This window comes from Jaculus jaculus, chromosome 1, assembly GCF_020740685.1.
Source record: "Jaculus jaculus isolate mJacJac1 chromosome 1, mJacJac1.mat.Y.cur, whole genome shotgun sequence".
Lineage (NCBI taxonomy): Eukaryota > Metazoa > Chordata > Mammalia > Rodentia > Dipodidae > Jaculus > Jaculus jaculus.
The window spans coordinates 263557573-263579901 of NC_059102.1; the positions used below are offsets into that span (position 1 = coordinate 263557573).

General features: G+C 43.9%; 2 protein-coding genes across 4 annotated transcripts in view; one reads left to right on the forward strand and one right to left on the reverse strand.

Annotated features, from left to right (window-relative positions):
* Positions 1-1429, reverse strand: part of Kars1 (lysyl-tRNA synthetase 1) — a 29160-nt gene extending 27731 nt beyond the window's left edge. Inside the window, exon 1 of one of the 3 annotated variants that reach the window (XM_004659604.2) lies at positions 1310-1429. Coding sequence is in view for 1 of the 3 variants with exons in the window: in XM_004659605.3 (XP_004659662.1) it covers positions 1310-1368 (59 nt within the window). In the remaining 2 variants the exon portion in view is untranslated. Of the gene's footprint in view, positions 1-782; positions 1002-1309 lie in introns of those variants that run through there. The other 2 variants (XM_004659605.3, XM_045141620.1) reach the window with 2 other exon arrangements.
* Positions 1430-1516: 87 nt separating this feature from the next.
* On the forward strand, positions 1517-10732 carry LOC101616032 (TERF2 interacting protein). Its single transcript, XM_045142445.1, has 3 exons — positions 1517-2242; positions 8456-8580; positions 9377-10732. Exons 1-3 carry the CDS (start codon positions 1558-1560, stop codon positions 9764-9766), a joined length of 1200 nt encoding a protein of 399 aa, XP_044998380.1. The 5' UTR covers positions 1517-1557; the 3' UTR covers positions 9767-10732.
* Positions 10733-22329: the final 11597 nt, after the last annotated feature.

Genomic DNA, 22329 nt, shown 5'->3' on the forward strand with positions numbered 1-22329 from the left:
GCGGGGCACATAAATGATCCTCAAAAAAGTGGTAGGTGTGTTTAAGAAAAGTAAATAAAAAGAAGGAGGAGAGAGAGAGAGAGAGAGAGGGAGGGAGGGAGGGAGGGAGGGAGGGGAAGCTGGGTGTGGTGGCACACGCCTTTAATCCCAGCAGTTGGGAGGCAGAGGTAGGCAGATCACCAGGAGTTCAAGGCCACCCTGAGACTACATAGTGAATTCCAGGTCAGCTTGGGATAGAGTGAGACCCTATGTCAGGGGGAAAAAAAAAAAAAAAAAAGGCTAACTAGTTTTTTCAATTGCCCTGAAAACTGCAGTCTTACCTAAAAACTCTGCTTTAAATGTACCTGTGATATATGATCTAAAAATTCAATTTAACAGATCAAATTCTACTCAATTATCCCCAAAGCAGAAGTCTAAGAGAAGGTTCCAAACATTTACAGAATGTCATCATATCACTCTAATGAAAGACAATATGAGGATGACAGCAAACCATATGTATAGTTCCCTTACAATTCTTCTACAACACAGAAAACAAGGGCCGAGAAACACAAAAGGGAAAACAGTTAGTTCCTATCCAGCAGCTCTAGTGCACTAAAGGGGCAATAACAAGTGATAACGCCTACGTCTCTGGAATGGTACCAATGACAGAGTCCTTCCAAGCACCAAGAAGGCACTCAAGCCATTATAGTTCAGATGAGGAACCTTGATGGAGAGGGTGCATAGTATTTAGAGAATATAAGACAGATAAAGTGGCTAATGTAGATATGTCCATGTTGACTTACACACTTGTAGGTTTGGGGGGTGGTCAATAAAGATGCCCCCAGGCTGAATACGACTTAGTTCTCAGAGATCCTTTGAATAACGCACGATTTCAGAACGGATCCCTTTTAATACACAGGCTTCAGAATGACCTTGGGGAGGCCAAGGAACACTTAAAGGCTCTTCTGTGCAAAGCTATTTAGTCGTCCTCTATCCTCTTCCTCAGGGATCCACAGCAAGAGCATTTCTTAGAAGTTAGTTTCAGTTTTCTTTCCTGTCACCTCCCAAGATTTCGTGTTGGGCTCATCCTCCATGTTCTGGTACCTGCGGTCGGGACGGCGGGAAAGGGCCAGCCGCGGCCGGGTGGCCTCGGGGCACGCCGGAGGCTGCGGCGTCCAGGGCGCAGCAGCGGCGTCCCAGCAGCATGTGCGCACCCCCGAGGGCAGCCAGGAAGACCCGCGGCCCCGTCGCCTCCGGCGGCAGCCTCGAGCTGCTGCCCCAGCCGGCCTCCGAGACCCCGGGGAACCTAGTTACCGTCAACAACACTTACTTCTTGCTCAGCTTCGGCTCGCCGTCTACTTTCACCTCGGCCTCTTGCACCGTGGCCATCTTCACCCAGGGGCCCGACCCCAAAAAGCTTCCGGGTCGGAGCTCGAAGCCTCCGCCTCTTCCGGGCCGGCCAGACCGCGCGCCGGAGGCTCCGCGGCTCTCGCGTGCGCAGGCGCAGTGCTGGGCGTCCGCCCCCCCCCCCCCGCCCGTGGCGTCGGTGGCGACGGCTGTCACCTGCGCTCGGCGGACATGGCGGAGGGCATGGATGCGGGCAAAGACCCCAACGGGCCCACCCATTCGTCCACTCTGTTCCTGCGGGGAGACGGCACCCCGCTGTCGTTCTACGTGCGGCCCAGCCCCGCGAAGCGCCGCCTGTCCACGCTGATCCTGCACGGCGGCGGCTCGGTGTGCAGGGTGCAGGAGCCCGGGGCCGTGCTGCTGGCCCAGCCCGGGGAGGCGCTGGCCGAGGCCTCGGGAGACTTCATCTCCACGCAGTACATCCTGGACTGCGTCGAGCGCAACGAGAGGCTGGAGCTGGAGGCCTACCGGCTGGGCCCGGCGGCGACGACGACGACGACGACGGCCGAGCAGGCCTGGGACACAGAGCCCGGGGCTCCCGCCGAGGCCTCCGCGGAGGCCGAGCCGCAGCCGGCGTCCGGGCGAATCGCCTTCACCGACGCCGACGACGTGGCCATCTTGACCTACGTGAAGGAGAATGCCCGCTCGGCCAGCTCGGTCACGGGCACCGTCTTGTGGAAAGCGCTGGAGAAGAGCGCGCTCACGCAGCACTCGTGGCAGGCCCTCAAGGACCGCTACCTCAAGCACCTGCGGGGCCACGAGCACAAGTACCTGCTGGGCGACGCCCCCGTGAGTCCCTCTTCGCAGAAGCTCAAGCGGAAGGCCGAGCAGGACCCCGAGGCTGCGGACAGCGGGGGTGAGGGCTGCTCGGGCCCGCGTGCGAGGGGGGAAGGGGTGGCGTTGTTTGGGCCTGCTCAGCCTCATTCCTCTGTTGACATCCGGGTAAAATGGCACCACTTTCTTTTCTCCCCTTGCTCTCTGATTTAAATTTACCTCTCCCCCTAGAATAGGTTTTTGTTTGTTTGTGGCCTGCATAATAGCATCGCGCCGGAGTTGTCCAGGCTCCCCTTGAACCCTTGAACTGAAGTGAGCTTTCTGTTTCAGCCTCCTGAGTGGAACTAGTTCTATATTCAAAACAAAGTGTAGTCTATAGTAATATCTGCCTACCACCATATCTACCCAGTTTTCCTCCATCAGAGGCCATGGGTAACCTGTTTCTCTTTTCTGAGATTTCAAGATTCTTTTTCTCCCCCCCACCCCCCACAGGTAGGGTCTTACTGTAGCCCAGGCTGACCTGGAATTCACTCTGTAGTCCCAGGCTGGCCTCAAACTCACAGTGATCCTCCTAGTGCCTCCAAGTGCTGGGATTAAAAGCATGTACCACCATGTGTCCCCCCTCCCCCGCCCTTTTTTTAGAGATGGTTTCTATCTTCTGGTTGATTCAATCTAAGCCATGTTAAAGACATGACAGAGCAATTTATTTTCATGTTTGGGTTAATTGAATGTGCATTCACTTAAGAAGGCTGTCTTCAACTGAAAGGTCACTTCTTGGTCTTAGGTGAAGAGAATTGAAGATTGGGATTCAGATATGATTAGGATACAGTACAGGAAGCTTTTGTTTTCTTTAGTGTCCAACGAGCTCTCAGAAGTCACTAAGACTGCCCTCACACCTAAAGTCTCATGCTGCTCATCAGCATGTATGCTTTTGCTTTTCAAATATTCTCTCTTCTGAATAAATCTTTTGTCTGCTGACAAAGGGGAATAAAAGGAAAAATGGAATGGTTAAGTTCTCAGAAAAGGAAATAAGGGGCCAAGAAACACATGTAAAATATTGTGTTATTAAGGGCTGGGGAGATGGCTCAGGCGTTAAAAGTGCTTTCTTGCAAAGCCTACCCCCCTGGGTTCAATGCCCCAGTACCCAGGTAAAGCCAGATGCACAAAGTGGCACATGTGTCTGGAGTTCTTTTGTGGTGGCAAGAGGCCCTAGGACACCCATATTCTCTTTCTTTGCAGATAAATAAAAATATTTTAAAAAATATTGTGTTAAGCTGGGTGTGATGGTGCATGCCTTTAATCTCAGCACTCTGGAGGCAGAGGTAGGAGGGTCACTGTGAGTTCGAGACCACCCTGAGACTATAGCCTGAATTCCAGGTCAGTCTGGGTTACAGTGAAAAAAACAGTGATGTTAAATGAAAATGAATGACTGGACTTATGAAGCCCACCCTTCTCTGAGGAGCTAATGGCAATTAATGGTGGGGAGGGTAGTTAACTTTCTTCTGTGGCATAGCCACTGGTGAGTTACTCACTCCAGTAAATAATCACACATGTTTGGGCTGAAGAGATGGCTTAGCGCTTAAGGCACTTGCCTGCAAAGCTAAAGGACCTTGGTTCGATTCCCCAGGACTCATGTAAGCCAGATGCACAAGGTGGAACATGTGTCTGGAGTTCGATTGCAGTGGCTGGAGGCCTTGTGGCACACCCATTCTCTCTGTCCCTGTCTCTCTCCTCTCAAATATATAAATGAAATGTTTAAAAACCACCCATGCTCATTTAAACAACCTAATTAAACTCACAAAAAAAAGTAGGTGGGGGAATGAATAGTTGGGAAGAAGAAAGGTTCAGCAGGAATGGGGAGAGACTGAGAGAGTAATGGATAAATATAAAAATACATTATATGCATTTATGAAATTGTTAAAAAATATGTTCAAGAAAAAAAATGTTAAGAGCAGAGGCCAAACTAAAATAGGTAAATGTTTTGGAGTTGTCAAAATTAGAGCAAGGAGCTACTATGGTATGCTATCAATAGCATTAGTAATTTTCATAGTTATTGAGGAATAGGAAAGCAAGTACATTCCTTCATAGTTAATAGAAGAGAGTTAGTAGTTTCTTTGGTGGACATTTTAATAGTGCCTGATGTTTAAAATGCATATTTGCTTCCATGACAGTTTTGCTTCTAGGAATTTATCCTACAGATCAATGTGGCGCATAGTAAAGTCAGTCTTTGCACTTGATAAATCTTCCTCAGGCCCCTGTCCTAGAAGCAACTGTTGTCAGGCCTTGTCTGTCCTGTCCTTTCACTCATAGTCATACTAGCACACTAGACATGTGCAATTTGCTTTAAAAACTTAATAATTTTATCTTTAAGTCTTTCTGTCTGTGAATAGATTTGCCTTATTTTTTCTCATCAGTTGCCCCCCCCCTCCAATTATGTAACTATAACTTTTCTTTTGGTGTTGAATATAGAACCTTGGGCCTTAGGTATGGTTAAATACATGCTCTTATCACTGTGTTATACCCCAACCTTCTTATTTATAAAGTATTTTTATTTATTTATTCATGAGTGTGAAAGAGAATGGTTATGCCAGAGCCGCTAGCCACTACAAACAAACTCCACATGCTTGTGTCGCCATGTGCATCTGGCTTATATGAGTTTTGGGGAATTGACCTGGGTCCTTAGACTTCACAGGCAAGCACCTTAACTGCTAAGCCATCTCTTCAGCCCTACTTATTTATTTTTGTTCTTAAGTTTTTTTTTTCAAGGGTAGAGAGAGAGAGAGGAGACAAAGAATGGGCACGCCAGGGCCTCTAGCCACTGCAAACAAACTCCAGGTGCATGTACCCCTTGTGCATCTGCCTTATGTGGGGTCCTGGGGAATCAAACCTGGGTCTTTTGGTTTTGCAGGCAAACACCTTAACTACTAAGCCATTTCACCAGCCCTATTTTTGTTCTTTTGAGGTAAGGTTTCACTAAGTCCAGGATGATCGGGAACTCTAGTCTTAGCCTGGTCTTGAACTCCTGGTGATTCTCCTACTTCTGCCTTCCAAGTGCTGGGATTTAAGGTGTGTGCCGACCACGCCTAGCTCCTCTTTCCATAAATTTGTAAAAATAAGAATAGTATGGTAAACCACACTACATATATTCATCATGAAATTCCATTTCATCTGGCTGTAGTTCATGGTCAGTTTTTTCATATTACTCTTTTTTAAAAAAAATTAAAATTTTATTTATTTGCAAGTAAAGAGAGAGAGAGAGAAAGAGAGAGGAGGGGAGAGGAGATAGAGAATGTGCATGCCAGGGCCTCTAGCCATTGCAAACAACTCCAGATGCATGTGCCCCTCATTCAGATGCTTACGTAGGTACTGGGGAATTGAACCTGGGTCCTTAGGCTTTGCAGGCAAACACCTTAACCACTAAGCAATCTCTCCTATTACTTTTTTTTTTTTAACTTTTATTTATTTGAGAATGACAGAGAGAAAGAGGCAGAGAGACAGAGAGAGTGGGCACACCAGGGCCTCCAGCCACTGCAAACGAACTCCAGAGGCATGCACCACCTTGTGCATCTGGCTTACATGGATACTGGGGAAATCGAGCCTTGAACCAGGGTCCTTAGGTTTCACAAGCAAGTGCTTAACTGCTAAACCATCTCTCTAGTCCCCCATATTACTCTTTGTACCAATTTATTTATTATTGTGAACAGCATGCAAGGAATTTTTTCTTTTTTTTCCAATTTTTTTAAATTTATTCGAGAGAGGGGAAGAGGCAGAGAGAGAAGGGAGGGGGAGAGAGAGAATATGGGTGCAGCAGAGCTTCCAGCCAATGCAAATGAACTCCAGATGCATGTACTACCTTGTGCATGTGGCTATGTGGGTCTTGGGGAATTGAACTGAAGTCCTTTGGCTTTGTAGGCAAGCGCCTTAACCACTAAGCCATCTCTCCAGCCCTTTTTTTCCCTTTTCCTATGTGCAGTATATTAACATATACTTTTTAATTGGCTACTTAAATAATTATAGACAGTAAACCATGATAATTCCCTCCCTCTCATTTTCTCCTCCCCCTCTCAATCATTTCTTTCTTTTATTTTGGTTTGTTTTATTTGTTTATTTGTAAGTGACAGACAGAAAGAGGCAGAGAGAGAGAGAATGGATGCATTAGGACCTCTAGCTACTGCAAACTTAACTCCAGACGCAGGCACCACATTGTGCATTGGTCCTGGGGAATCAGACTGGGATCCTTTGGTTTTGCAGGCAAACGCCTTAACTGCTAAGCCATCTCTCCAGCCCTCTTTCTTTCTTTCTCTCTCTCTCTCTCTCTCTCTCTCTTTCTTTCTTTCTTTTTTTGGTTTTACAAGGTAGGGTCTCACTCTGGTCCTGGCTGACCTGGAACTAACTATGTAGTCTCAGGGTAGCCTCGAACTCACGATCCTCCTACCTCTGCCTCCCGAGTGCTGGGATTAAAGGCGGGCACCACCACGCCCGGCTCTCTTTCTTTTATTTTGGTGTCATCATTTTTTTCTCCTATTACGAGTATCTTCTATAGGTGGTGCCAGGCACTGCGGTATCATGGGTATCAGGCCATTTTGTGTCTGGAAGAATGCATTCTAAGGAGTCTTATACTTCCTTTGGCTATTACATTCTTTCCACCACCTCTTCTGCAATGGACTCTGAGCCTTGGAAGGTGTGATAGAGATGTTTCAATGCTGAGCACTCCTCTTGTCACTTCTCAGCTCTATGGTGCCTTTTGAGTCATCCTAGAGGTCACCACCATCTGAAAAGAGAAGCTTCTCTAACCCAAAAGTGAGAGTAGCATTAGTATATAATTATGAATATTAAGAAAAGTGTTTACAGGGCAGTTTGATGAGCATAATGTGTGCATTTTGCCAGACAACAGCAGGCTTTACTCCTCTAGGGCTCATGGCCTCCCCTGCCATAGGCTTTTGACTAGGTTTCCAGTACCAGGTATGAGTTCCCTCCCATGGAGTAGGTTTCTGGCACAGTTAGAGAGCAGTTGGTTTCCCCTGTAACATGCCACTATTGCACCTGTTGGCTCATTTGGCCTGGCTGGCCAAACTTAAGGCTTGCAGTGTCCATTGTTTATATCCACTGGTGACTTCTCTCTCTCCCATAGAGCTGCACGCAGCATAGCTTTTTCTAGCTTTCTGTTAGCTGGTCTACAGGGAGGAGGTTTTCAGCTCTGTTCCAGCAAGATTTCTCAGTGTCCTTGCAGCCTAAGCATGTGGAGTCTTTAGCAATAGGGTCTTACCATCTATACTTGGTGGGAAACCCAAGAGCCTTGGCAATTGCCTGTAATGTTTTGAGGACATCAGGGACCTCTCTGGCTAACAAATCACTAGAAGATACCCCATCCCTGGCACTGAAATTTTTCTATTAACAATTGGTGTCTACTGGGTGTACCGTTGTTCAGAAAAGTGTTTTCATATGGCTTATTCATATTCTCTTAGACTCTGATTAACTTTCCCCTACCCTTCCTTTACTCAGTCTCTTCCCCTGACCTTATTTAGGGCTTTCCACCCCCAGTAATCTGTACATCTACTTACATATATACACTAATGTCCCCTTAAGTCCTCCCCTTTCCTCCCTCCCTTATAGCCCCTTTCTAGCTTACTGGCCTCTGCTGTGGAGTTTTATTCCAACTCACAAGTTCAAACATTTTTAGCTAGAATCCACATATGAGAGAGAACATGTGGCGCTTGGTTTTCTGGGCCTGGGTTACTTCACTAAGTATAATCCTTTCCAGGTCCATCCATTTCCCTGCAAATTTCATAATTTTGCTTTTCTGTATCACTGAATATAACTCCATTGTATAAATGTACCACATCTTCGTTATCCATTCATCAACTGAGGGACATCTAGACTGGTCTGACTTCCCAGAACCCATGTAAGCCAGATGCACATAGTGATGCATGTGTCTGGAGTTCATTTGCAGTGGTTAAAGGTTGTGGTGTGTCCATTGTCATTCTCCCTGTCCATCTGTCTTTCTCTGATAAGTAAATAAAAATAATATAAAATTCAAAAACAATGTTTTAATATGCCCAAACCTAGGAATATTATCATTTGCATAGTATATCCAGCTTTTTGTACACAAATACAGAAATTGTTGGGCATACTTGTCATATGCTTTCTACCCTTCTGAATAAAAAACAGGTATCTTATAATAGAAAAACAAACAGGTACATGTTCACTCCTGCCACAGGTTTCATATTGTATGCACTGTATTTTTGTCTGTGCAAAAGATGTTAATGCTAATCTATGTGATTATTCTCTTTAATAGAGCCACAGAATAAAAGAACTCCAGACTTGCCTGAAGAAGAATGTGTGATGAAAGAAGTCAAGGAGAATGATAAAGTAGCCAAAGACTTGTTTGAGGAAGTTCCTCAGGAGTTTGAAGAAGTTTCGGTACATTAGCTCAAATTACTTGTATTCCCCACCCTCATTTTCCTTTGGTTATCTTGCTACCCTTTCTATCTACTTGAGGTCCAGAACAGTAAGAAAAGTTTAAGATACAGAAGGAAGCTTGGTGTGGTGGAGGTGTTGGTCAAAGATCTGTGTATATGGTTTTATGTAGGGAATTGATCCTAGGTCATTATGGTTTCAAGCAAGTGCCTTTGACCACCATATCTCCAGCCCCTCCTTCTAGTTTAATTTTAATTAATTAATTAATTATTTTTTGAAATAGGGTCTCACTTTAGCCTAGGCTGACCTAGAATTTACTTTGTAGTCCCAGGCTGGCCTCAAACTCACAAGTGATCCTCCTACCTCTGCCTCCCGAGTACTGGGAATATGTATGTATGTATGATTGATACACACACACACACACACACAAACACTTATCACCCTTCCACATACTTTTTTTTTTTTTTTTTTTTGTGGTAGAGTCTTGTAGCCCATGCTGACCTGGAATCACTACAGTCTCAGGATGGCCTCAATTTCATGATGAGGCATGATGATCCTACCTCTACCTCCCCAGTGCAGGGATTAAAAGTGTGTGCCACCATGCCTGGCTTTGTACACATTTGTATGCACACACACCTGCTCTGAAGAAGTGTAATCAGTAATGTAGCATATTATAGGAACTGAAGGAAGGTCTGGGTAATTGGTATGCAAAGAGCAAGGGAGTGGTAGTTGGGAGAGACCACATATTATAAGAATTCATGATTTGGTAATTAGGAACTGGTCTTGTCATTCTTTGCAGGTAGATAAGAACACTGATTTTGAAATCCATATAACAATGTGTGATGATGATCCTCCCACACCAGAGGAAGATTCAGAAACACAGCCTGATGAGGAAGAAGAAAAGGTTTCTACACCAGAGGTGGGAGCTGCCATCAAGATCATCCGGCAGTTAATGGAAAAGTTTAACTTGGATTTATCTACTGTTACACAGGCCTTCCTAAAAAACAGTGGTGAGCTAGAGGCTACGTCCTTCTTTTTGGAGTCTGGTCACAGAGCTGATGGATATCCCATTTGGTCTCGACAAGATGACTTAGATTTGCAAAAGGATGATGAAGAAACTAGAGGTGCACTGGTCAAAAAATTTGGTGCTCAGAATGTAGCTCGGAGGATTGAATTCCGAAAGAAATAATGGACAAGATAATAAAAGGGGTGTGGTATGTATGGCTATAAAAAGATGTGACCACTCAGTTTTAGAGAGTTCTTAAGTTGAAACTGATGCTTATCTTCTGATCGATACTGCTACTGTTCTGTGAGTCCCAGATTTATAGCCAAGCAGGGTTATGTAGCAGAATAAGTATAAAGAGCTGGGTGTGGTAGCGCACACCTTTAATCCCAGCACTCGGGAGGCAGAGGTAGGAGGATCGCTGTGAGTTCGAGGCCACCCTGAGACTACATAGTGAATTCCAGGTCAGCCTGAGCTAGAGTGAGACCTTATCTCAACAAAACAAAACAAAAAAAGAATATAAAGAAATTGGATACATTTAAAGCAAGTATGAATTTGCTTAGTAAAGAAACTAGAGAGGTTGGTCTATATAATAGTGGTAATCCTTTGCTAGAATGTAATTCCTGCCAAACTGGTGACAGGAGCCTCATGCCAAGTTAAAGAGGAAAAAGATGGAAGGCATAGGATAGGTCTTTCACCTATCAGTGAAGAACTTCCTTTCTGTCCTTTGGCAGGAGTTCCTGTAAAGGATGGTGATTTTAAATCAAGAATCTAGAAATAAGGGAAGTTTTAATTATAAGGCCTTTAACGTGAACTGCCCCAAACCATTCTACCCATCAATGAGCTTTGTTTTCTACCACTTTGAAAAGTCCCATATTCACTCTGCTAACTTAGCATTTGGAAATTCTGCTCTTTGGATATTGTTTTATTTGAGTTGCATCAAGTCTCTATCATTTCTTTGCTTACCACTGTTTCATTTAAAACAAAAAAGGTAGAGTCTGAAGAACTATCTTACTCTGTTAATTGTAATGTGTGATGTTTTATTGAGCATAATTTTCTGCTAAAGATTGTGTCAAACTTTAAAATTAGTGGATTGGGTCTACTTTTTTGTGTTGCTTTCATTGTTGATAATAAATGCAACTTTGTGTTAAAGTATTGTCAACAATCATTTTCTTTGATCTAAAAACCATGGGCTGGGTGTGGTAGTGCTATGGAGGACGAGGTAGGAGGATTGCTTTGAGTTCGAGGCCAGCCTGAGACTACATAGTAAATTTCAGGTCAGTCTGTGCTAGAGCAAGATTCTACCTCACAAAAACAAAACAAGGAGGCTGGGCATGGTGGCACACGCTTTTAATCCCAGCACTTGGGAGGCAGAGGTAGGAGCATCACCGAGAGTTCAAGGCCACCCTGAGACTACATAGTCAATTCCAGGTCAGCCTGGCCCAGTGAGACCCTACCTCAAAAAAACCAACCAACCAACCAACCAAACAAACAAACAAAAACAGAACAAGGGCTGAAGAGATGGTTTAGCAGTTAAAGCACTTGCTGCAAACCCTAAGGACCCAGTACTCTTGTAAAGCCAGATAAACAAGGTGGTACATGTGTCTGGAGTTCACTTGCAGTGGCTAGAGGCCCTGCTGTAGCCATTCTCTACCCCTTCAGCTGCCTCCTCTTTCTCTCTTTCAAATAAATCACCAAAATATTAAAAAACAAAATCAGGGCTGGAGAGATGGCTTAGCGGTTAAGCGCTTGCCTGTGAAGCTGAAGGACCCCGGTTTGAGGCTTGATTCTCCAGGACCCACGTTGGCCAGATGCACAAGCGGGGGGGGGGGGGGGACGGGGACGACAAGCGTCTGGAGTTCATTTGCAGTGGCTGGAAGCCCTGGCGCGCCCATTCTCTCTCTCTCTCTCTCTCTCTCTCTATCTGCCTCTTTCTTGCTCTGTCACTCAAATAAATAAGTAAAAATGAACAACAAAAAAAATTTTTTTAAATCAAAACAAAATTACTGTTTTAGGTGTATTTCATGTAGGATGTCTATACCTTAGTAAAGTTAACACAGTACTGTTTTCTTGTGTTTTGGTGTTTTTTGATTTTTCGAGGTAGGGTCTCACTCTAGCCCAGGCTGTCCTGGAATTCACTATGGAGTCTCAGGGTGGCCTCGAACTCATGGCAATCCTCCTACCTCTGCCTCCCGAGTGCTGGGATTAAAGGTGTGCGACACCACGCCCGGCTACAGTACTGTTTTTTAAGAGCTAAAAATTTCAGTTTTGTCAAATATGTAAAGGGGGTTTAATTTATTATATCCTGAGTCTCAAAAGACTTTTTTTTTTTTTTTTTTTGAGGTAGGGTCTCACTCTAGTCCTGGCTGAACTGGAACTCATTTTGTAGTTCCAGCTGTCCTTGAACACATGGTGATCCTCCTACCTCTGCCTCCTGAGTGCTGGAATTAAGGGCGTGTGCCACAATGACTGGCTAAAATATATAAAATATATATATATATATATATATGTATGTATGTATGTATGTATGTATATATACACATATACATACATACACACATCTATATGTATATATATGTATATATGTATGTATATATGTATATATAGATGTGTGTATGTATGTATATATAATTTTTTTTTTCTGAGGTAGGGTCTCTCTCAGGTCCAGGCTGACTTGAAATTCACTATGTATTCTCAGGGTGGCCTTGAACTCACAGTGGTCCTGTTACCTCTGCCTCCCAAGTGCTGTGATTAAAGGCTTGTGCCACCATGCCCAGCTCTAAAAATATTTTTGAGACAGAATATGGGCACACCTGGGCCTCTTGTCATTGCTGTCGCTGTACACAAACTCAACAGGCATGTGCCACTTTGTGCATCTTAACATGGCTACTGGGGAATTGAACTGGGCCATCAGGCTTTGTAAGCAAGTGCCTTTAATCACTGAGCAATTTCTCCAGCACTAATTTCTTATTATTTATTTTTAGGCAGGGTCTCACTCTAGTCTAGGCTGTCTTGGAACAAGGTGTAAGCCACAATGCCTGGTCCCTAGTTTACTTTTAAGGCTATCTGTCAGATTAGCATAGGATGCTAATGGCTTCATTTTACCTTAGTTACTTTTCCTTTTCTTACTTTTTTCTATTTTTCACATGGTAGGGTCTCTCTCTAGCCCAGGCTGTCCTAGATGTAGTCTCAGGCTGGCCTTGAACTCATGGTGATCCTCTTACCTCAGCCTCCTGAATGCTAGGACTACCAGGCCGGGGGGTGGGGTGGAGAGGAGAGTGAGGGAGAGGGAGAGAAAATGGCTCCAGCAGCTGCAAATGAACTCCAGATACATATACCATTTTGTGTATCTGGCTTTACATGGGTGCTGGGGAATCAAACTTAGGTCATTAAGCTTTAAAGGCAAGCACCTTGACTATTGAGCCATCTCTCTAGCCTCTGTGGGTTCCATTCTTGATTCCACATTTCTCTTGGCTTTCTGGTCTTCCAAACTCCAGCCAGAATGTCTGATCAAGCCGTTCATAGCATTGTATGTCCAAAATTCCAAATCTTTCTATATTCCTCCTACAAGCCAGTTCCAAAATATTAATAACCGCATGATAGCACATGTCTGCCTTTTCTTCTTTTTTGGCTTTTAACCTGAAATCCTTCTGTCACAGACTCCATAGCACTTGGATTGCAGGCATGTGCCACCAGGCCCCATTACATTACCTCTGATAGTGTTGGTGATTAACCAGGATTGAGTGAGAGGTTGTTACTGGGTCTCACACACCCCCAATGAGGTGCAGGTGAAAATAATCACCTAAAGGCTCACGTGGTCCTACCTCTTTGTGAGGTAAACAGATTAAAAATCTGTCCAGTTGAAGATTTTTGGGTTACCTTTCCTTGTTTTCCAAAGCTACAGAAAGTTAAAGTATTTGGAGACCAGATGTGACTATGTTGATTGTGACATGAACAATATCCTATCACATTATTTTTAGGAAAGGTTATGAGAATGTGTACTAGGCATTAATAATGTCTGATAAAGTATTTATAGTAGTTACAAGTATTAAAGTACTGTTTAACATAAAATGCAACTATTTGAGGAAGAAAGAATTAAAGTCTATTCATCAGGGAAATGTAGATTAAAACTACATTGAGATTCCATCTCACTTCTGTCAGATTGGCCACCATCATGAAAACAAATGATCATAAATGTTGGTGGGGATGTGGAAAAAGAGGAACCCTTCTACACTGCTGGTGGGAATGCAATCTGGTCCAGCCATTGTGGAAATCAGTGTGGAGGTTCCTAAAACAGAGATTGATCTACCATATGACCCAGCTATAGCACTCCTAGGCATATATCTGAAGGACTTAGCTCATTTCCTTAGAAGTACGTGCTCAACCATGTTTATTGCTGCTCAATTTATAATAGCTGGGAAATGGAACCAGCCTAGATGTCCCTCAACAGATGAGTGGATAATGAAGATGTGGCACATTTATACAATGGAGTTCTACTCAGCGGTAAAGAAAAATGAAGTTATGAAATTTGCAGAAAAATGGATGGACCTGGAAAGGATTATACTAAGTGAGGTAACCCAGGCCCAGAAAGCCAAGTGCCACATGTTCTCTCTCATATGTGGATCCTAGCTACAAATGATTGGGCTTCTGTGTGAGAATGAAAATACTTAGTAGCAGAGGCCAGTAAGTTAAAAAGGAGACATAAAGGGAAGAGAAAGGAAGAGAGGAGGGTACTTAATAGGTTGATATTGTATATATGTAAGTGTAATGATTGTGATGGGGAAGTAATATGATGGAGAATGGAATTTCAAAGGGGAAAGTGGGTGGGGGAGGGAGGGAATTACCATGGGATATTTTTTAATAATCATGGAAAATGCTAATAAAAATTAAAAAAAAAGAATTAAAGGGTATTATGCAAAAGAAGTACTGTTTTCAATTAGGGTAGACATATTTCTGTTTTCCTATAGGTGAAATAAAAGAACTTGTCTTTATTTAGTGTCTATTAATGTAGATGTATTTGGCCTAAGTGCTTTCCCTTGTTCCCAATTCTTCAGATGCTATTCGAGGTAGGTAATTATCACTGTAAAGGAGATAAGACAAATTTCGTATAAGGACACAATCCACCAGGCATGGTGACACATGCCTTTCATCCCAGCACTCAGGAGGCAGAGGTAGGGTTGCTGTGAGTTCGAGACCAGCCTGATACTACATAGTGAGTTCCAGGTTGGCCTGGGCGACAGTGAGATCCTACCACAAAACAACAACAAAACGTGCAAATAGTGCCAGGCGTGGTGGTGCGTGCCTACAATCCCATCACTTGGGAGGCAGAGATGGTAGGAACACTGTGAGTTCAAGGCCCGCCTGGGACTCCTGAGTTAGTGCCAGGTCAATCTGGGATGGAAAAAACAAACAAAATAATTCAGTTGAATTTAGGGACCATTGTTAAACTCATAGAAACAGGTTTTCATTCAAATGAAACTACATAAGGTACTGTCAAAAAAGGAAACTCTGAAAAGGAAACTCTGGAATGAATTAGTTGCTTTCTTGGAAAGCTGTGTCATGGATGCGAACTTAGCATAGCCTACTTCTTCCTAAAGGAATATTGTCCCACAGACATTTGCTGTATTTGTTGTTGGGTATTTCTGTTTATGTCAAGTCAACTCTATGTTCTTTAAGTGTTCTGATCCTTAGATTTAGAATGGCCTTGATGATTCTTTGTATCTGAATGCAGTCTATCAAGGTTTGGTAAATGCCTTGCACATACTAAAATTTTCAATGAATAATAAAAAAATACACATTTATATGATAGGAAAGGGTACTTGATTATGAAAGAAAATTCAAAGGAATCCCTTCATGCTGTTTGAAACCAGGATTAACAACTATTACAGCACAATGTCTAAACAGAAAAAAAATATTTGTGTGTGAACACATGTGCATATGTGTGTGTGATGTGTGTGTATACCAGGGGCTCTCGATGCACCACTTTTTGCATCTGGCTTTAAATGAGTGGCTGAGGAATTGAACCTGGATTGGCAGGCTTTGCAAAAGTGCTTTTAACTGTGGAGCCATCTCCCAAGCCCTAGTAAATTTAAGGAGACTTTTTTAAAAATTTCAGTTGGATATTTATTTTTTAATATATTTTTAAATTTTTTATTAACTTCCATGATTATAAAAAATACCCCATGGTGATACCCCTGCCCACTTACCCCTTTGAAACTCCACTTTCCATCATACCCCCTCCCCATGTCAATCAGTCTCTCTTTTACTTTTGATGTCTTGATCTTTTCCTCCTCTTATGATGGTCTTATGCAGGTAGTATCAGGCACTGTGAGGCCATGGATATCCAGGCCATTTTGTGTCTGGAGGGAGCATGTTGTATGGAGTCCTGCCCTTCCTTTGGCTCTTATATTCTTTCTGCTACCTCTTCCGCATTAGACCCTGAGTCTTGGAAGGTGTGATAGAGATATTGCAGTACTGAGCACTGCAGTCATTTCTTTCCATCACCATGATACCTTCTGGGTCATCCCAAGGTCACTGCCATCTGAAAAGAGAAGATTCTCAACCAAAAGTGAGAGTAGCATTAATATAAGGGTGTGAACATTAACGGAAGTGCTTACTGGGCAGTTTAATAAGCAGAGTATATACATTTGGCCAGACAACTGCAGATGTTACACCCCTAGGGCTTATGACTACCCCTGTTTTAAGTTTTCAGTATCAGGGATGTATTCCCTTCCCATGGAGCAGGCCTCCAGTCCAATTAGAGGGAAGCTGGTTTCCTCCATAACAGACGTGCCACTATTGCATCCATTGGCTCATTTGGCCTGGCTGGCCAATTATAAGGCTTGCAGTGTCCACTGATGAGTATCTTCACTGGTGATTCTCTTTCTCCCATTGAACTACATGCAGAATGGCTTCTTCCAGCTTTCTGTCAGCTGGTCTACATGGAGGAGGTTATTGGCTCAGTTCCAGCAAGATTTCTCAGTGGCCTTGCAGCCCAAGTATATGGAGTCTTCAGCAATAGGGTCTTACCATCTGTTGCAGTCCGGTTAGCATTGCTGGTAGAAATCACCCAACTAAGAGCTGCTTCTGGGAAAAAGAGATTTATTTTGGCTTACAGGCTCGAGGGGAAGCTCCACGATGGCAGGGAAAAACGATGGCATGAGCAGAGGGTGGACATCACCCCCTGGCTAACATAAGGTGGACTACAGCAACAGGAAGGTGTGCCAAACACTGGCATGGGGAACCTGGCTATAAAGCCCTTAAGCCCGCCCCCAACAATACATTCCCTCCAGGAGGCATTAATTCCCAAATATCCATCAGCTGGGAACCTAGCATTCAGAACACCTAAGTTTATGGGGGACACCTGAATCAAACCACCACACCATCTATTCCTGGTGGGAAACCAAGGGCCTTGACAATGGCCTATAATGTTTTGGGGGCATCAGGGATCTCCCTGGCCAACAACTCACTGGAAGATATCCCATCTCTGGCACTGAAAATTTTCTAGCAACAATCTACAGTTCCTGAGTGTTCCCTTATTCAAAAAAGTGTATTTTATTTATTTATTTATTTGAGAGAGAAAGGGGGAGAGAGAGAGGGAGGAGAGGGAGAGAATGGCCTCCAGCTACTACAAACGAATTCCAGACGCACGCGCCCCCTTGTGCATCTGGCTTGTGTGGGTCCTGGAGAATCAAACCGGGATTCTTTGGCTTTGCAGACAAACACCTTAACTGCTAAGTCATCTCTCCAGCCCCACCTCCTTTTTTTAAGGTAGGATCTCATTCTGGCCCAGACTGACCTGGAATTCACTCTGCAGTTTCAGGCTGGCCTCGAACTCACAGCAGTCCTCCTATCTCTGCCTCCAGAGTGCTGGGATTAAGGTGTGCTCCAATCATGCATGGCTAAGCGTATTCTTAATTGAGCTGGGGTCTCTTACTGATTCCTGAGTTTGCTGATTTTTCTTAGGCCCCAGTAATTCTGTGATCTCTGCTCCCCTATAGGGCTAGGGTTGAAGACATGCCAGGCCATGCTCAGCTGTTTGTATGTGTATTGGGGCTCAAACTTGAGCAGTCTTGCAGGCCCTCATGCTTGCATAGGAAGTGCTCTTGAGACATCCCTTCAACCCTCTCTCAATTATGTTTAACAATGGAAATTTGGGTTGGAGAGATGGTTTAGTGGTTAAAGCACTTGTCTGCAAAGCCTAAGGATCCATGTCCCATCTCTCTCCAAATCTCACATAAGCCAGATGCACAAAGGTGAGGCAAGCACAAGGTTGTACATGCCTAGTAGGTGGTGCAAGTGTCTGCAGTTTGATTGCAGTGGCTGAGTTCCTCGCACCCCAATTCTCTCTCAAAAAACCCCCACAAAAACAGAAATTCAACAGTTTGGAAATATAATTCTCTATAGTCTTGTTTTGTGAAAAACATACCTTCCTACTTCCTACTTTTGTTAGGCTTTATGCCAATGCAATAGGAACACCAAAAATGAAAATGAAAGCCAGGAGTGATGGTTCAATCCTTCAAACTGAGCACTAGGGGGCTGGAAAGATGGCTTAGTGGTTCAGGTGCTTGTCTATGGAGCCTAACAACCCAGGTATGATTCCCCAGTGCCCATGTAAGCCAGATGCACAAGGTGGCTCATGGGTCTGGAGCTTGTTTGCAGTGGCTAGAGGCCCTGCCATGCCCACTCTTTCTATATCTGCCTCGTTCTCAAATAAATATAATAATGTAAAAATTAAAATAATATAAAAAATAAACTCAGCACCAGGGAGGCTGAGGTAGGATGATCACTGTGAGTTCAAGGCTAGCTGGGACTACAGAGTGAGTTCCAGGTCAGCTTTGGCTACAGTGAGGCCTTACCTCAAACAAACAAAATGGTATTAAGTCAAACATGTCTGTAGTCCCAGCACTGAGAAATGTGAAGCTGGAAAATCTTTGAGTTCCTGGCCAACCTGGGCTACTACACACAGAGACTTAGTCTCATAACAGACAAAAGAAGTGGAATTACTACATGACCCAACACTTCTGGTCACATACATGATAACTGAAAATATATTTTCATGCAAACACTTGTGCATACATATTCACATTCACAGAAATTTTAATGGTAACTTCAAGGTGGAACTAACATAGATATCCATGAGATAATCTATGGATGCACAGAAAAAGAAAAGAAAAAAAGAAATGAGCTCTTTGGATGCTAAGGCTGTGGCAAACCTTACAGGTAATAGAGTATCTGACAGTCTTTCTTACTGAGGGGCTATTGGGGGCCTGGGAGGTCTTCCTGTTCATCAGGATTTAGAAAAGCTTTCTTGTTCCTTTGATCCATCTATCCATGTATGTATTGCATGTATGTATGTATCTGGTTAAGTAACCACAAGGGTGCACCAGCATGTCTTGATGTATACTTGTGTGGTGGTTTGATTCAGGTGTCCCCCATAAACTTAGGTGTTCTGAATGCTAGGTTCCCAGCTGATGGATATTTGGGAATTAATGCCTCCTGGAGGGAGTGTATTGTTGGGGGCGGGCTTATGGGCTTTATAGCCAGTTTCCCCATGCCAGTGTTTGGCACACCCTCCTGTTGCTGTGTTCCATCTTATGTTGGCCAGGGGGTGATGTTCACCCTCTGCTCATGCCATCGTTTCCCCCTGCCATCGTGAAGCTTCCCCTCAAGCCTGTAAGCCAAAATAAACCTCTTTTTCCCAGAAGCTACTCTTGGTTGGGTGATTTCTACCAGTAATGCGAACCGGACTGCAACAACTTGCTTCTGGCTTTATGTGGGTGTCAGTGAACTGAACCTGGGCCAGCAGGCTTTGCAAGAAGTCATCTTGTTTCACTGAATCTGTGCTGACAGAACTTCATGTAGACCCTGGTGCTGTTTGCTGAGTGGATGAAATGGCTCTCTGGCTGACAGTGCCTGTTGTTGGTACATGGATGAGTCAGTGTATGCCCCTTTGAGAGGTTCCCATTCTGCAATCAGAGCCAGGCGGTCCTTCTCCCACCACTGCATAATGTAGGAGATGTCAGTGCAGCTCAGGTCTTCAGATTGTTGTTTCTTATGCTCAGCACCAGGCTGAGAATACAAAGGAGTCTTGGTATCTGAAAAACCCTCTCCTGGAGTTGGCTGCTCTGGCAAGCGACTCCCAGAAGTCAGAGGAGGATCAGGATTCCCTTTTCTCTGCACAGCTTGTGTGGGCTGCGTGATCATGACACTGGGTACATGGTTGTTAGAGACCCTTAATGATTCCCAAGGAATAAAGATCACATAGGATGCAGGAGGCAACAGCTGCAATGTCTGCTGGCTGCAGGAGGAATTGGAAGGAGGAGGATAACTCACTGGGTAAGCTAACAGATTGATTTGGTGCTGCTGAGTGGCCAGATGTGGTCTCACATTTGTACCATGTGTTAGGAAATTCTCTGGCTCTCTTTCTTGCTCAGGACATAGAGATCTTTGCTTCTCAAACCATATCTGAAGAAAAGAGGCAAAGACATAAAGCAGGTTACAGATAAAAGGTCTAATCAAGTGTGCATACACATACATACTTACATACACATGAATACTTAATGTATGATCTTGATCTTGGACCAAGGTTTATAAACATAAGTAAGGGTTTGTGGAGTTACTGGGGAAGTGGAGATAAATTCTACTCATGTATATTTGGTAGAGGCCAGTTCCTCTGAAAAATACTCTACCATGTACTGAAACCCTCACAAGAAGAATTATTTGGTTTAAAAGGAAAACATTGCCTATGTTGCAGAAAAACTAATAGAGAATTCTCAAAACAACTATTAGCTCTCACATTTTCCCAGATTTCCTGATTGTGATTATTTTTGTGTGTGCACATGTGCAGAGACCAGAGGTCAACATCAGGTGTCTTCCTCTATCACACTTCATCTTATTTTGAGACTTGGGCTCTCACCGAACCCAGAGCTTGCCAATTTGGCTAGACTAGCTAGTCAGCTAGCCTCAGGGATCCTGTTACCACCTCAGCATTGAAATCACAGGTGTGCACTGCCATGCCTGGAAATTTTCATGGACACTGGCGATCCAGATTCAGATTCTCATATTGCATGACAAGCATTTTACCTGCTCAGCCATCTCCCCACTTTCCTGCTTGTGATTCTCATTGGATTCACCCCAACTTTAAAAGTTCTTCCTGTACAGGAATGTGAAGTACAGTGCTGCATGTTCACGATTCAGACCTTTGCTCTCTCTAACTGCTCACCAACAATGCACAAAATCACACCTTTAGGGACAATGTCAGTTACATACATACAACTTACTTGAATTCTTGATTCATCAATGCCTGTTTGTCCAGCCAGTACTTGCCTAGTAGCAGTATCAGGGAATCTGTTACTCTCAAAGACTTGAAGTAGGGTCTCTATTTGAGTTCTTGTGAGGAGTGCCTGGTGTTTTCTGGCATTTGTTGAGAAGTATTCTATAGAAGAACACAGGAACAAAATTAGACTTTGGCCAGTTTTCTCATTCCTACTGGAAGATAATGCTGACTAGTTACTCTCTGTGAATCCCCCAGAAGTGGCAGCAAAGAAGCCACTGTGCTGGTGAGAACCAAAGCCTTGCTTTTTGGGAACCTGCCTGTTCCAGCCAACTGTGGGGAATGTTTGTTTTTGACATTTGGCAGTGCAGAGCAAGCTGTAGCTTTACAAGAGTCTGGATACAACACTCATTTTAGCTGTCAATAAGACGCACTGAAGGGGGCTGGAGAGGTGGCTTGGCAGTTAAGGTACTTGCTTGTGAAGTCTTAAGGATCCAGGTTTGATTCCCCAGGACCCATATAAGCCAGATGCACAAGGTGGCACAAGAGTCTGGAGTTCATTGACAGTGGCCGGAGGTCCTCTACTGTACCCATTCTCTCTAATCTGCCTCTTCCTCTCTCTCTGTCAAGTAAATAAATAAATTAATTTTAAAAAAATGACTCACTGAAGAATTACATTGGGACTAGTGGGTTCTAACCTTGAGTCACCAGCTGAGACTGGACTTGTTCCTGTGTTTGCTGTTTTCCTAAAGAAGATTTAGATTCCAATTTTCTCCGTTTGGCTCTCTGGTTACGAAACCAAGTCTAAGTGGGAAAAGAAGATGTTAAAGTCATGTAGCTGTATATGTCATTCTAACAATGAACCCTGTTAAACTCAACTGATATATATGATCATCTACCCCTGGAACCCTGTCCACAAGAGGCAGGCAATATAGCATCCTAACAATGTTGCTACTCTTGGTATACAATTCAAGACTGCACCTGGATCACACTCAACTCACAGGAGCATTTCCATATGGCTGTCCTTGTGGCATCCAAAGTAAATCCCTCTGACTTTGTGAGTAGGAATAAAACTCAGCAGCAGAGGGCAGTAAGCTAGGAAGGAGATATAAAGGGAATAGAAAGGGAGGGAGGGAGACTTAATAGGATGGCACTGTATATACGTAAGTAGAAGAACAGATTAATGGGGGTGAAAAGGCCTAAGTGAGGTCAGGGAAAGAGATTGAGTAAAGGAAAGGTAGAGGGAGGGCTAGTCAAAATCTAAGAGGAGGGCTGGAGGGATGGCTTAGCCGTTAAGATGCTTGCCTGCAAAACCAAAGGACTCAGGTTTGATTCTCTAGGACCCACGTTAGCCAGATGCACAAGATGGTACATGCATCTGGAGTTCATTTGCAGTGACTAGAGGCCTTGGTGCACCCATTTATTCTCTCTCCCCCCCTCTGTCAAATAAATAAAAATAAATAAAATATTTTTT